This window comes from Sinohyriopsis cumingii, chromosome 5 (genome assembly GCF_028554795.1).
Source record: "Sinohyriopsis cumingii isolate HCF-2022 chromosome 5, ASM2855479v2, whole genome shotgun sequence".
In the NCBI taxonomy this organism is placed as follows: domain Eukaryota; kingdom Metazoa; phylum Mollusca; class Bivalvia; order Unionida; family Unionidae; genus Sinohyriopsis; species Sinohyriopsis cumingii.
In genome coordinates this window covers 102,127,515-102,144,577 of record NC_142965.1, presented here as the reverse complement: position 1 = coordinate 102,144,577, position 17,063 = coordinate 102,127,515, and the positions used below count along the sequence as shown (strand labels likewise).

Below are 17,063 nucleotides of genomic sequence, written 5' to 3'. Positions count from 1 at the left end.
GTTCTTTGAAATCTTAAAGACATATAAGCACTGAGAACATTTCGGAAATTGGGTGACGTTAAGGAACATTCGTTGAAGATGTAATCAATTTGTTGAAGATTGAGGCAATCAGCGAGCATGATTGTACATCAGGTGGAGGAACATATACAAATAACTGTACATTTAGGATCTGTATCATGCATATGCATACATTTCTTTTGTTTTCGACGTATTTAAATTTGCAAGATACCATTCGTTTATAATTTCGTTAATTTCTAATGCGATGTAAAAATATTACTAATGTTTTGCTTCTGATTGTATATGTAGGAATTCTATACATATTTATAGGTATATAGAATTGTTCATTCATTCGATGAAAAAGATAGCAAAATCATCCTCAGATCAAAAACATCAAAGACAACGATATGGAAATTGTGTCTTTGTCTGACGATCCATTATACTTTGAATTCGCTGGAAGAATCTCAGCTCCAAGCAGTTATTGTGGCCGCACTGGCGAGAAACATGTACAGTCTTTTTTGAAGAATAATTGTCAGGATATACGTCACGATGGCCATCTTCAATTTGTAATTGAGACAGTAGGAAGGTGCAAATGTACAGAGAACAAATCCCAAATTTGATTCTATGAAATGTTACACAATGTTTCCACGATTGTCAGCTTTTATGCACAGATTGATATACATTTCTGAATAGACCTATATTGTACCATCCATCGACATCCACAAGAATTCCATAATGATAAGGAAATCCGCTCAAATTAAATGTGTTTCTCAGAATACTGTTAATTTATGTCCTATCTGCAGTGTTCATTTCCATGAGAATCTTAGTCATTATGTTGAGTTGTTGTGGCAATCAACATAAAGATGGTGCTGGGACGTTTGTATGTGTAATCAAATTATTAAATTTGGATCAAGAAATTCCATAGTTCCTTTGTCCCTTATATATTTAAAGAAGATGTATCACATTTGTGCCGGAAACATTTCCATTTGGAATCTGTGATAATTCATAAAACTGCATGTACTTTAGACGTTTGGCCACATGATACATTTGATATGGCGCTGTTCAAAAATAAATTGTAACTACCTTCAAATTGTCATATTCAATGTTCTACATATGTATTGAAGTGTACACTCTGGCTGGAACTTTATTAAAACACGTAACAAAATTTGAATCGGTGCGTTTTCACCTCCCTTGTCAAAGGTCATATTGCTGCTTTGTTGTCTTGAATTGCAATGTCCCCAAAGTCTTTGATTTAAGAAATAACTTCCATCACTTGAATGTAATAAAATGATATCATTATATGCCAGTATTATTCAACACACAGAACGTTTGCAAGAGAAACATTTCTTTCTCCAATGCTTCCACCTTTATCCAGCTGAACACACATCTGAATGGTCATTATGCTTCTATTCGCATTCGCCACGCGAAGATATTATGTTATCAGTAAGAATCAAATGCAAAATACTACGTTGACGAATTTGTAGCACATATTATTTGGAAGTCATATGACAATCTCCTTCATTTCTGTTAACTGTGTCGGCTCTGGCACATAAAGAAAAGGTCACTGATGATTGCACGAGGAATATATCATTGCAGACAAGTAACTGGATGTCTTATATCCTTCGAAATTACTACCTTCCCTTTAAACACTTTTTAAATCTATCATAAGCTATTGTGTCTCAGTCACACCCCTCGGTCAGTCCAGAATATTCATAAATATGATAGTACAAAGAAATAGTTGAAGTGCACATCCATTCCACATTCCACATTCAAGTCTTTGAATTTGCAGTACCTTTATGGTCTTGTATGTTTTCGTTTCCTGTATGCACAGAGTGCGTTACCTTTTCATTTGCAATATTTTCTGATATGATCAAAACAAAGCGGGTTCCAGCCTGGGATGATGTAACCATGGATTGACGCGAATTTTACACCAGCCAATTCCCTCCGCATAAAGTGTTAAAATTAATTTCAAAATGTCATCCAAATTGCATTCAAGCTTTGTCTGTTCTACTGTGTTCATTTCTATAAGTTTTCAGCCACTATTTCGGATTGTGTTGGAATATATGTAAACCCGTTATTATCTTTTGAAATACTAAGTCCAGAGTTCAACAGTGCAAGTTGTACTGCTTGGTTCACATTGGTGACTTTTCTGTTTTTCCGTCACGATGCTTCACGCATGATGTACATAGTCAGAGTAATTATGTTTTTTCTCTTTATCTCCACACCGAAGCAGAATTAAGTCTTCAGAATAAATTCATGTCACAATCTTTCAGTTTTTTGCTATGTGCTCCTGTCGCAGCATTGACGAATTCACACATCTATTTCAATTTGTTACGTTGCAGTATGTTTCTACAAATATCGGCTCAAAAATAATATCCAATTAAAGATTTATAAGGCTATAAAGTTCCATTATATGTTCACTGATGGAAGAATTATTTTGATCTGGAATGTTATGTATTGCGAACTTGACAATTTATATTTGAGGACACTACGGTCTCGATACATCGCAGCCTCTGCACACCTTTCGTTTTCAGTAGAAAGGACTGCGATAATGTCCGCCAGAACCATTACATTCTCTTGACGTTATGGAAGCAAAATCAGCATCAATAGCGCTGTTTGGCTGTATTTATCAATGAGTGATAGGATGCAAATGGCAACAGATAAAAAGATGTGATGAGTTCAGCAGACTTGAGTCGGATGTACATCTGAGGATCGTATTTATATATATAAATAGTTGATATTTTAGTTCCCTCGTAGCAGAGTCTTAAACTCGCTAAAGAATGCATCATCTATCCAAGTCATTTCGTCTTGAACATTTGAACAACAGATCTAAAGAAGGAAAAGAGGACATGCAAACTATCGAAGTGGCGAACTCTCTTTTTTCTTCAAGGTAAAATGAATATCGCGCGCATTGCGCCACAACAAAGATTGTCGCCACTCCTAATCTACTCTTTATTTTCCTATTCATCTTTTAGTTCTTTGAAATCTTAAAGACATATAAGCACTGAGAACATTTCGGAAATTGGGTGACGTTAAGGAACATTCGTTGAAGATGTAATCAATTTGTTGAAGATTGAGGCAATCAGCGAGCATGATTGTACATCAGGTGGAGGAACATATACAAATAACTGTACATTTAGGATCTGTATCATGCATATGCATACATTTCTTTTGTTTTCGACGTATTTAAATTTGCAAGATACCATTCGTTTATAATTTCGTTAATTTCTAATGCGATGTAAAAATATTACTAATGTTTTGCTTCTGATTGTATATGTAGGAATTCTATACATATTTATAGGTATATAGAATTGTTCATTCATTCGATGAAAAAGATAGCAAAATCATCCTCAGATCAAAAACATCAAAGACAACGATATGGAAATTGTGTCTTTGTCTGACGATCCATTATACTTTGAATTCGCTGGAAGAATCTCAGCTCCAAGCAGTTATTGTGGCCGCACTGGCGAGAAACATGTACAGTCTTTTTTGAAGAATAATTGTCAGGATATACGTCACGATGGCCATCTTCAATTTGTAATTGAGACAGTAGGAAGGTGCAAATGTACAGAGAACAAATCCCAAATTTGATTCTATGAAATGTTACACAATGTTTCCACGATTGTCAGCTTTTATGCACAGATTGATATACATTTCTGAATAGACCTATATTGTACCATCCATCGACATCCACAAGAATTCCATAATGATAAGGAAATCCGCTCAAATTAAATGTGTTTCTCAGAATACTGTTAATTTATGTCCTATCTGCAGTGTTCATTTCCATGAGAATCTTAGTCATTATGTTGAGTTGTTGTGGCAATCAACATAAAGATGGTGCTGGGACGTTTGTATGTGTAATCAAATTATTAAATTTGGATCAAGAAATTCCAGAGTTCCTTTGTCCCTTATATATTTAAAGAAGATGTATCACATTTGTGCCGGAAACATTTCCATTTGGAATCTGTGATAATTCATAAAACTGCATGTACTTTAGACGTTTGGCCACATGATACATTTGATATGGCGCTGTTCAAAAATAAATTGTAACTACCTTCAAATTGTCATATTCAATGTTCTACATATGTATTGAAGTGTACACTCTGGCTGGAACTTTATTAAAACACGTAACAAAATTTGAATCGGTACGTTTTCACTTCCCTTGTCAAAGCTCATATTGCTGCTTTGTTGTCTTGAATTGCAATGTCCCCCAAAGTCTTTGATTTAAGAAATAACTTCCATCACTTGAATGTAATAAAATGATATCATTATATGCCAGTATTATTCAACACACAGAACGTTTGCAAGAGAAACATTTCTTTCTCCAATGCTTCCACCTTTATCCAGCTGAACACACATCTGAATGGTCATTATGCTTCTATTCGCATTCGCCACGCGAAGATATTATGTTATCAGTAAGAATCAAATGCAAAATACTACGTTGACGAATTTGTAGCACATATTATTTGGAAGTCATATGGCAATCTCCTTCATTTCTGTTAACTGTGTCGGCTCTGGCACATAAAGAAAAGGTCACTGATGATTGCACGAGGAATATATCATTGCAGACAAGTAACTGGATGTCTTATATCCTTCGAAATTACTACCTTCCCTTTAAACACTTTTTAAATCTATCATAAGCTATTGTGTCTCAGTCACACCCCTCGGTCAGTCCAGAATATTCATAAATATGATAGTACAAAGAAATAGTTGAAGTGCACATCCATTCCACATTCCACATTCAAGTCTTTGAATTTGCAGTACCTTTATGGTCTTGTATGTCTTCGTTTCCTGTATGCACAGAGTGCGTTACCTTTTTATTTGCACTATTTTCTGGTATGATCAAAACAAAGCGGGTTCCAGCCTGGAATGATGTAACCATGGATTGACGCGAATTTTACACCAACCAATTTCCTCCGCATAAAGTGTTAAAATTAATTTCAAAATGTCATCCAAATTGCATTCAAGCTTTGTCTGTTCTACTGTGTTCATTTCTATAAGTTTTCAGCCACTATTTCGGATTGTGTTGGAATATATGTAAACCCGTTATTATCTTTTGAAATACTAAGTCCAGAGTTCAACAGTGCAAGTTGTACTGCTTGGTTCACATTGGTGACTTTTCTGTTTTTCCGTCACGATGCTTCACGCATGATGTACATAGTCAGAGTAATTATGTTTTTTCTCTTTATCTCCACACCGAAGCAGAATTAAGTCTTCAGAATAAATTCATGTCACAATCTTTCAGTTTTTTGCTATGTGCTCCTGTCGCAGCATTGACGAATTCACACATCTATTTCAATTTGTTACGTTGCAGTATGTTTCTAGAAATATCGGCTCAAAAATAATATCCAATTAAAGATTTATAAGGCTATAAAGTTCCATTATATGTTCACTGATGGAAGAATTATTTTGATCTGGAATGTTATGTATTGCGAACTTGACAATTTATATTTGAGGACACTACGGTCTCGATACATCGCAGCCTCTGCACACCTTTCGTTTTCAGTAGAAAGGACTGCGATAATGTCCGCCAGAACCATTACATTCTCTTGACGTTATGGAAGCAAAATCAGCATCAATAGCGCTGTTTGGCTGTATTTATCAATGAGTGATAGGATGCAAATGGCAACAGATAAAAAGATGTGATGAGTTCAGCAGACTTGAGTCGGATGTACATCTGAGGATCGTATTTATATATATAAATAGTTGATATTTTAGTTCCCTCGTAGCAGAGTCTTAAACTCGCTAAAGAATGCATCATCTATCCAAGTCATTTCGTCTTGAACATTTGAACAACAGATCTAAAGAAGGAAAAGAGGACATGTAAACTATCGAAGTGGCGAACTCTCTTTTTTCTTCAAGGTAAAATGAATATCGCGCGCATTGCGCCACAACAAAGATTGTCGCCACTCCTAATCTACTCTTTATTTTCCTATTCATCTTTTAGTTCTTTGAAATCTTAAAGACATATAAGCACTGAGAACATTTCGGAAATTGGGTGACGTTAAGGAACATTCGTTGAAGATGTAATCAATTTGTTGAAGATTGAGGCAATCAGTGAGCATGATTGTACATCAGGTGGAGGAACATATACAAATAACTGTACATTTAGGATCTGTATCATGCATATGCATACATTTCTTTTGTTTTCGACGTATTTAAATTTGCAAGATACCATTCGTTTATAATTTCGTTAATTTCTAATGCGATGTAAAAATATTACTAATGTTTTGCTTCTGATTGTATATGTAGGAATTCTATACATATTTATAGGTATATAGAATTGTTCATTCATTCGATGAAAAAGATAGCAAAATCATCCTCAGATCAAAAACATCAAAGACAACGATTTGGAAATTGTGTCTTTGTCTGACGATCCATTATACTTTGAATTCGCTGGAAGAATCTCAGCTCCAAGCAGTTATTGTGGCCGCACTGGCGAGAAACATGTACAGTCTTTTTTGAAGAATAATTGTCAGGATATACGTCACGATGGCCATCTTCAATTTGTAATTGAGACAGTAGGAGGGTGCAAATGTACAGAGAACAAATCCCAAATTTGATTCTATGAAATGTTACACAATGTTTCCACGATTGTCAGCTTTTATCAACAGATTGATACACATTTCTGAATAGACCTATATTGTACCATCCATCGACATCCACAAGAATTCCATAATGATAAGGAAATCCGCTCAAATTAAATGTGTTTCTCAGAATACTGTTAATTTATGTCCTATCTGCAGTGTTCATTTCCATGAGAATCTTAGTCATTATGTTGAGTTGTTGTGGCAATCAACATAAAGATGGTGCTGGGACGTTTGTATGTGTAATCAAATTATTAAATTTGGATCAAGAAATTCCAGAGTTCCTTTGTCCCTTATATATTTAAAGAAGATGTATCACATTTGTGCCGGAAACATTTCCATTTGGAATCTGTGATAATTCATAAAACTGCATGTACTTTAGACGTTTGGCCACATGATACATTTGATATGGCGCTGTTCAAAAATAAATTGTAACTACCTTCAAATTGTCATATTCAATGTTCTACATATGTATTGAAGTGTACACTCTGGCTGGAACTTTATTAAAACACGTAACAAAATTTGAATCGGTACGTTTTCACTTCCCTTGTCAAAGGTCATATTGCTGCTTTGTTGTCTTGAATTGCAATGTCCCCAAAGTCTTTGATTTAAGAAATAACTTCCATCACTTGAATGTAATAAAATGATATCATTATATGCCAGTATTATTCAACACACAGAACGTTTGCAAGAGAAACATTTCTTTCTCCAATGCTTCCACCTTTATCCAGCTGAACACACATCGGAATGGTCATTATGCTTCTATTCGCATTCGCCACGCGAAGATATTATGTTATCAGTAAGAATCAAATGCAAAATACTACGTTGACGAATTTGTAGCACATATTATTTGGAAGTCATATGACAATCTCCTTCATTTCTGTTAACTGTGTCGGCTCTGGCACATAAAGAAAAGGTCACTGATGATTGCACGAGGAATATATCATTGCAGACAAGTAACTGGATGTCTTATATCCTTCGAAATTACTACCTTCCCTTTAAACACTTTTTAAATCTATCATAAGCTATTGTGTCTCAGTCACACCCCTCGGTCAGTCCAGAATATTCATAAATATGATAGTACAAAGAAATAGTTGAAGTGCACATCCATTCCACATTCCACATTCAAGTCTTTGAATTTGCAGTACCTTTATGGTCTTGTATGTCTTCGTTTCCTGTATGCACAGAGTGCGTTACCTTTTTATTTGCAATATTTTCTGACATGATCAAAACAAAGCGGGTTCCAGCCTGGAATGATGTAACCATGGATTGACGCGAATTTTACACCAGCCATTTCCCTCCGCATAAAGTGTTAAAATTAATTTCAAAATGTCATCCAAATTGCATTCAAGCTTTGTCTGTTCTACTGTGTTCATTTCTATAAGTTTTCAGCCACTATTTCGGATTGTGTTGGAATATATGTAAACCCGTTATTATCTTTTGAAATACTATGTACAGAGTTCAACAGTGCAAGTTGTACTGCTCGGTTCACATTGGTGACTTTTCTGTTTTTCCGTCTCTTTATCTCCACACCGAAGCAGAATTAAGTCTTCAGAATAAATTCATGTCACAATTTTTCAGTTTTTTGCTATGTGCTCCTGTCGCAGCATTGCAATATTTTCTGATATGGTGTAGACAAAGTGGGTTACAGCCTGGGATTGAGACAACAAATCCTAAATCCAATGTAGGAAACGCTTCACAATTTTTCCAATATTGTTAGATGTTATCTACAGATTGAGATACAGCACTGAATTGACATATGTTGTGACATCGATTCACATTCACGTGAATTCCTTTTTAATATGTTTCTCAGTTTGCTGTTTTTTTCTGTCATATATTCAGTGTTCATGTCTACAAGAATCTCAGTCGTTATTTTGAGTTGTTGTTGTAATCAACATAAAAATTGTGCTGGGACGGTTGTATGTGGAATCACATTAATAACGTTTATTCAAACAATTTCAGAGTTTCTGTGTCCCTTTATCCTTAAAGAAGTTCACTTATACTTTGGCTGGGAACCTACCCATTCTGAATCTGCGATAATTTATAAAGGTGCATGTAGTTTAGAAGCTTGGCATGGGTATATGGGAAGGCTTGCCTGTAGCTTCCGGTTGGTCGTTTCTCTTTCAGGGGATCTTTGTCTGGTTCTTCCATCGCCATATAATGGCCGTCATGTATAGACTATCTTGTGTTGTAAAACAGCGTTACAACCCAAAACAACGACAACTTACTTGCATATAATTAACAGCTAGAATTTAGTACGATTTAGCATTAGCAGTAGCGTTCAGTATTCTGCATTACATTTCGTGCATCTGTAGTGTAAATACACTAATCCATCATTTACTACCATAATATGTGAACAGTGAAGGTTCAGGTTGAGGGAAAAAGAGACGATTAAATTTGTAGGATGAAAGTGTGATTCATTACCCTTGTTTTATCCCAAAGATTATGATTATAGGCTGATGACTTTTAAAGATTTACGTAAGGAAATTCTGACTCAACCGTACCTTATAACAACTGATGGAAGACACGTGTAAACAAGTACCTGACAAATGCAACGAAAGTCTTAAGTCTTAAGAAATATTTTCAAGCTCCAATATACGGGAAGAGTGAAGATGAGAAAGAAAAGTTCAAGCAGTAAGAGCATGAGGAGGTAAACAAATTCCAAGCGAAGCAATGTTACCACATCACGCATCTTTCTCCTTATGTACCCTAAATTGGTTTCTTGATGTTCCTGTAACTATTCAGCAGAGATAGATTCCGTGCATGGCGAATGTTAGGCCTACGTAGCGAACGAATTATATATGGGATGGCATTTATATAGCATGCATGCAATGCCAAAGATCATACTTACAGACTCTAGGTTTCTCCTTTCTTGTACAGATGTATGAAGATGATGCACATCAGGTATGAACTTTACTTTTATATATTCCTTACACGACAATTAATGCATGAAGACCATGCTCTAATATCACTTAAAGGTAATATGTAAATGCCCCTGAAAACAACACTGTGTTTCTGTATCAAGCCTTCAATACATTTGGAATTTTCAACAATCAAAAGCCTTGGCTAAGTTATATAACTAGGTGAAATAAAAAAGAACGATATAACTTATTATCTAAGAATGTGCTGAACATGTCGTATGAGAATGTACGTAATAAAAACAGTGTCGAATAATTATAATTAGTATTTTATACAATATTTATATGACTCATGTATGCAATGTCTTTCTGGCCTATCCGAATTTCCAATAGAATACTCGTTTAACATTGTTTTATTTATAAAAGGACTAAAAGTCATATTAGAGGCGAGACAATACCCTTTCTGACAGGCGTGTAGGAGCTAAAAATAAAGCACTTGACTCTTCGACATAAAGGTTGAAATACGAAATTAAAGACTTTTCAACAACGATATATAATATTTTATCCCGGTGCTTGATTTACTTAAGAAAACAAATTTATCACACACATATATTAAGGTGGGATGGTTTAGGCACGAGAAAACTACTTTGAATGTTAATAAAATTAAAACAATGGGGAAAATAAAGTTTTATAACAGGCTAGCTTTTGATCATATGGATATATTTGACTGAAAACCTGAAATAGAAAGAATAGAAAGCACTTTGTACAAATAATAACACGGGAATTACTACTAACAGAATAAGTTCTGCATCTATCGTGTAAACCAATTAACGCTGTGACCCTTACGAAATAAGGCTTGCTTATTAACATTTCATCTACTTTCATCAATTAACTAAAACACAAACCAGGGTCTTGGATAGCCGATTGGTTTAAAGCGGACGCGCTTACCGATCATTGCCATCTGACATCTGTCCATTTCGAGCTCGGACAATGTGGGTATATGAGAAAGTATACTAGTAGCTTCCAATGTGTCCTTCATTCTTCATCGAAATGTTATATTGACCGTTATATATGCACCTAAACAACAAATACAACCGATATCTAAGGCGAATTACAATATTTCGTGGACTCATGAAAGATGGTTTAAAAGATTTTAAAAATATTGAATATCGCAGATTCGCATGGAAAATTAGTGCGATCTTGGGACTGTAAAATCTTTTGGTTAGCAGTCCGTTTATTGGATTGTGATACTAACTTACAACCCTGTCTCAAAAATTACTTGAAAGGTTCCATGTATATTTTTTATTCAAATAAAAAGATGATTACTCCTTTATTTGTTGATTCACCGGTAACAGTTATAATAGCAACAATGTTAACGATACTACTACACTAACTATTCTAATAGAGTTACAACTATATTCCTGTCAGTTATTTATTTATAGGAAGAGTCACATCAAATCACATATTGATTTTTTATTTTATTTTAATTATATTTATCGGCGAAATCCAAACTTGAAGTACCTGTGTAAATATATTAGGAGCGGTGGTAAGTGGATAGGCATTATAGAGACTTAAGTTTTCAGCATTTATGATTAGTTGCAAATTAATAGTGAAGATTTGATATGCGTATTTCATATTGTATTGTACGGATTTTCAAGTACAGTGCACAATTACAAATCAGTGCACGCAATCAAATATAATAATTAAAAATAAAAATGAATCAATGCGTTTATTACCGAATAATTTTATCTTTATTATAGACACCAAAAAATATGGACACAAGCCAACAAGACAAGAAAAACAATGCAACGGCAAACGATATAAACCAGCAACATCCTTTTTTGATCTACCAAACGTAAGGTTTATTTTTGTTTAGCTCCTAGACGTGCAACGCAGTTTACAATATAAGTCTGTCTTCACCTAACTATGTTAAATTTGGCATCAATAGTCAAATAAAACCGTTTAAAACAAGCGGGTCAGTTAGTGCATTCCATGAGATAGACATCAGAAGACTAATTAATAATTATGCAGGGTATAATTCTCGAACCAGAAAGACATTGCATACCGTACTTAGTTATTGGAAATCATAGCATTGGCTGTTATATCCGCATATAATCTCTTTTTACATTTTTCTGACTGTAATCAGTGCATTCAGCTTTTACATATATTAGTCATGCGGATGTACATTTTATTTGTTTTTGTTTATTGAATACTGATGGTATTCCTAGGCAGTGCTTAATGGTCGTATAAGTTTGGCTTTACCAGCATACTGCTTTAGGGACATTTATCTGAAAACAATTACTTCAAAGCACATACTAATGATTGTGCAAATCGTTTGGTATAAAAACAATCAAGTAGTACATGTACTGCGTACTAGGACATTTAATACACAAACTATTTTCGTTTTTTCTAACGTTAACATTAAAATCATTGGATTTTGTTGTGGTATGATCCCTAGATTGTTAAAACAAATATTTGTACATTTTAACTGGTATTTAAAGAGAATCATCCAATTCTTTGTGACATTTAGACAGACACACACACATTTACACACATCCACACACATAACTGCACACACACAAAAACACACATAAATACTCACACGACATAAAGGTGACATCAGAATAAATTACGTTCTTTAAAATAACGTTAACATATATAATATTATGTCAAGAGCATAAAGTAATTTAATCTTCATTTCATTCAGATTCTCGATAAGCACTTCCATATAATGAAAGTAAAAAATGGCAAAAGATATGAATAAGTACATTGATAATGGATTTAATAGTCATACATGAATCAAAAATAGATTTTAGTAACATTTTCCAATTGTCTCTTCAAATAGAAATTTTATATAATTGTGATTATGATACTTCAGACAATATCAATATGTTTGGCATGTGCATATATATTGGAAAGTAACTGTCTAATTTAATTATTGAAAACATATAAACCTTTTATAACTGAAAAAATGTTGGATTCCTAAAAATAGAGGATACCGTTCAAATATTCTCAGATATAGAGCAACACAGTTTGAAGGATAATTCAAGATATGATTCCCTAGTTCTGTTGAATGTTTTTTTCAAAATTAATTATTACCAATAAAGCAACAAGAATGATAGTCAAAACTCTTATTTATATTTAGTGAAACTGAGGCTTTTTCGTGCGTCTTTAATTGGTATTTGAATAGATATACACATATATTACACGTGCTTGAGACATTTATGCAAATTTTGTAGCTTTCCATCAGTCTGTGAATTTTCCCGGAATTTTCTCGATAGTTTCTCCACAAATTATTGACTGGACGCCATATATATCCTATCATACGCTGAAAACTGCTGTTAATCAACAAGCAACAACACAAAATATCAATTATCCTTGACTCATATCTATATTTATGTCAGTGTGCTTCATGCAACAAAAGTCTATATTTATAAACCCGGCTAAAGTTTACTTTAGATATTAGCAAACTCCAGTTATTCTATCAGCACCAATAAAAATAATTTTCTTTATGAAAATTGAAAAAGACATAATGCATATAATTAACAGCTTCAGACAACCTGTACAATCGCTCACATTTATAAAAGAGTTACATGCAAATCTTTGCAAAATATCAACCAAAATATTTGCAATTTATTTTGATGCAATTTATGCTATGTATGATTAAACTCTAAATGTTTTGAAAATGATTCACTGACGTATATTTTTTCGAAATATCCTTTTTAACGTAACAAATCATTAAACAGAGAAACCCCCAAAATAACATTTTGCAAAATAAGTCAGAATTCGGCAGAAAAAAATCTAAACAAGAATATATCCATTTTTCGTGTCTTAATGATGTCTTCCTCCTTCTCAAAATTTGCATTTTTTATATCCGCGAATTTAAAAATGAAGAGACTGCTGGTTCTTGCTCAAAAGGTACCATGGATGAATGACAGATACTTAAGCTAAGTTAATCTATGTGTTGAAGCAATTGGTGATTTTCCCCACATTTATTCAACATTTTCTTTCTTATTTCTATCATCAATACATAAATTTATTATGTTCTCCATGTTACGTGTTTAGGTTCGAACAAACAGTTACAAAAGAACGCGAAAGCAGCAAGCTTGTAAACATTTGACAAATAATTCATTTCCATGAAACAAAGACTGTGACGAAAAATAAGAACTTACGGTTTTAAGAATCAAGTCCAAAAATAATCAAAGAATAATCCACGAATTAAATTTTTGAAGTCTTATAAATGAAATGTTCTAATGAATTCAAGTTCGAGTCCGGACAAAGAATCAAAACTGGAAAGCGATGACGTATACTGTAGCTATTATTGTGTTGATGTGTCTACAATTATGTGGTATTCATAAACAATTATCCAGTGTTTGAATTCCGAATAAAACGTAGAGAAATATCTTTGGCCAATAATTTTGTGTGAGCACTCCAGGAAACAGAATTATCGTTTAGATTCCAAATAATCTGATTGAAAATGTAATTCCAAAACTGTGCAGAAACAAACGAAGACCTTGACATCAAGTGGTATACGCCCAAACTGAGAAAAATCTCTATAAACAAAGATTATAAAGTAACTCGAGACGCAAAACAGATTCCCTGATGAGGGTCACGTGATAATATTCTAGAACGATTTCGAAGGTATACACAAATCTAATAGCACGTAGCTCATTACAGCCTATTTATCACTATTTACACACCAAAATTAATAAAGAAAAGAAGATGTTTAACTAAGTCGAAAATAGAAACAGTATTTCTGTTATTAAGTATTTATTAAAATATTCAGGTCAAACTGAAGTTTGACATGTAATGAAATGAAACAATTTTAATTTTTTGTTACAAACAGACAAATTAAATCCAGTATAAATTAAGTCAAATAAATGAAACACTCCAGGCTTTCAAAGGATTCCACAGCTTTCCATTATCTTCTTGCAGTGTTTATCTTCACTACTCTATCATGGTCTAACTGTTAGTAGAATGAGCAAACTATCAGTTGATTAAGTACAATTTGATCTTTTCCCGTTATTGTGTAAAGTCTTTCAAAGCAGTTCTTTTGATAGTTGCTTGATCATTCTTTTTGTGATTATCTCGTTTTAAAACCTTTCAGAATGCTCAATAGTTTCTGTTTTCGCAAGAACTTTGACTATTCAGTCCTTCTGGAGTGATAACACCCCGGACAGCTTTCTTCGGTGTACCTGTTACACGTGAAATTTGGATTGACAGACACTAGTTTTAATATCGCTTTCGACTTATTATTTACATTTGTTATTTTTATATATTTTTAAAATGTTTTTCTCATTTCATGGTGTTTGGTTTTGTAATAATATTATTATATGTTTTGTATCTTAAAGGTGTTGTCTAATGTTGTAAAGCGCTCAGAGCTTCTAAAGATTAGGCGCAATACAAAATCCTCATTATTCTTATTCTTATTATTATATATATAATATAAATCATTTGGCGAATAACAGTCCTTTAAAAAGTACTGGATCCAGGAAGGGATCACATGTGTGTCAGAGATTGATTACGATAAATGCAATACTCTTACAACGAACAGTGTGAAGCTAGTATCTATCTAGCCTGGGCACTTTCGACTCTTTAATGACTCTTTTTCAAAGGCAAGTACAAAACATAGACAAGACAATCAAATAAAAAAGAAAAACGGTTATATCTGCGAATCTTACATGAATGTTTCTACAGGAATTTAACCATTTAACTATATTATGTGTCAACTAGTATAGTCAGCTTGTTACTGATACTGGAAAATATTTGTATTTACCTAGAAATTAATAAGCCATAACGACATCTGTTATTTTATGTAAATGTCTGTAAGCGCATATTAAAGCCGGATATTCCATTGCTATAGTTGCCATAGGCTATTAAGCAAATTTAGAGAATTATTTAAAAGAAAATGATCTTACATGTGGTGAGATATATGAAGAGAATAAGGGGAAACACTAAAGGAAAGAAGATAGTTTGTCTGCAGTGTGTTGCTATCTTTAGCTTTTAGTCCCATTGGTCTTGTTTTTTAAACGCTGCTGTTCAAGCATGCGGAAATATTCAAGTTGGTCACCTCTCCAGGCTTCAACCAAACCTTTGGGGAACATAACAACATCATATCTTCCATATAATCGCCAGAGTATTATGCTAAGTACTGCCTGATCAAAGCGTTGACATGCTCCAAGCGCCCAGTTGTTCTCACCCGGACAATCCATCATCTGTTTGGATCTATTATTAACCATACAGCCGAAGGTTAAAGCGCAAGATATCCAAGGACGCATAATGTACTCCAAAGTAAAATTGCTTCTCTTGACCACAATTCCTCCACCTCCTGCTGAAGGTTTGTTCACAAACAAACAGGGGTCTTCCTTAAGAAAGTGATATGTGTCGGGGTCAATTGTAACTGCTAGAGAGAATCCGAAATCCCAAGAAGATAATCCATATTTTTCGACCTTTGTCTCTAGGTCAGCAAATAAATTCATATTTTTGAATCTCATCGATGCATCCAACCAAAATACATAGCCAAATTCATTTAAAACGATCTGAAAAAAATAATGATGATGTTGGTGATATTGATGGTGATGATGATGATGCTGGTGATCATCAGCATCATTATCAACATCATCATCAAATCAATACAGTAATACTAGCTATTGCTACAAGTAGTACTACTACAACAAAAACAACTACTACTAATAATAATAATTATGATGATGGGCCAGGACCAGAAGATTTAGAAACATATTTTTGTCATGGTAATGGCATAGTTGTGTGCTTCTATACATGACATTGTCTCTTACTTTCGGGTTCAAAGTAGTTTATCCAATTTTCATTGCAAGCAATGATCTTCGTTTCGAAATTAATGCTTCTACTTTGTTCACGTATAAACATTCCCTGCAGATCTTGACACTTAAACATATATGTTGCACATTAAGCAATTTGGGAAACGGGGACAAAATCTGTGTATTATGAATTCCATAGTCTGAATTTCGCCCATACTTCTGTACGGAATATGAAAATTGGTTGCTACCTTTCTCATAGTAAAAGGTGTGGTTTCCTACACATATGCCTGGACAAAATGTACAATTTCGGTCAAAAAGAATCTGTTTGGCCAACTCTTTTAATGTTATCGTTAACATAATCCTTGCCGTCACTTGGAGCATTTTAGCCATCTTTGATTCCAGATTTAACAAAGTGCTCGTTTCTCGTCAGTGGCTTTAAAACTCATTGGCCCACGCCTTGATTTACCCCGTAGTATGCTGGGAAATCGTTTAGTTTCAAATTTGACAATATAAGGATATATCATTTGTATGTGAAAATATAGGAAAATATAGTATATATGATATCATATATTATCACATAGTCGGTACAGGTTTCCTATTCTATGTGCAATTTCATGTTTCTGATATCACAACGTGTTACGTTTTACTTTATGTAATACTGATTGGTCCAAGAAATGCCATGAAAAAAATGTGCAGTATCTCTTTACACATTGGCTTGGATCGTGGGAGATCCTTTTTAACCTCGATTCCTGAGACTGTTGTTCTTTTCAATGAATATTTCGGCGGCCCTTTTCGATTCAAGTCACGAAAGGGAATTGGGGGAAAATAATCACGTATGTCTG

The 17,063-nt window shown here is 33.9% G+C and overlaps 1 protein-coding gene across 2 annotated transcripts in view; it reads right to left on the bottom strand.

Moving 5' to 3' along the window:
* Positions 1-14,195: 14,195 nt before the first annotated feature.
* Positions 14,196-17,063, bottom strand: part of LOC149799896 (uncharacterized) — a 77,938-nt gene continuing 75,070 nt past the window's right edge. For both annotated transcript variants that reach the window (XM_089959342.1, XM_089959341.1), the window contains exon 5: positions 14,196-15,981. In XM_089959342.1, the coding sequence (XP_089815468.1) occupies positions 15,439-15,981 (543 nt within the window). In that variant the 3' untranslated portion in view covers positions 14,196-15,438. The remainder of the gene's footprint in view (positions 15,982-17,063) is intronic.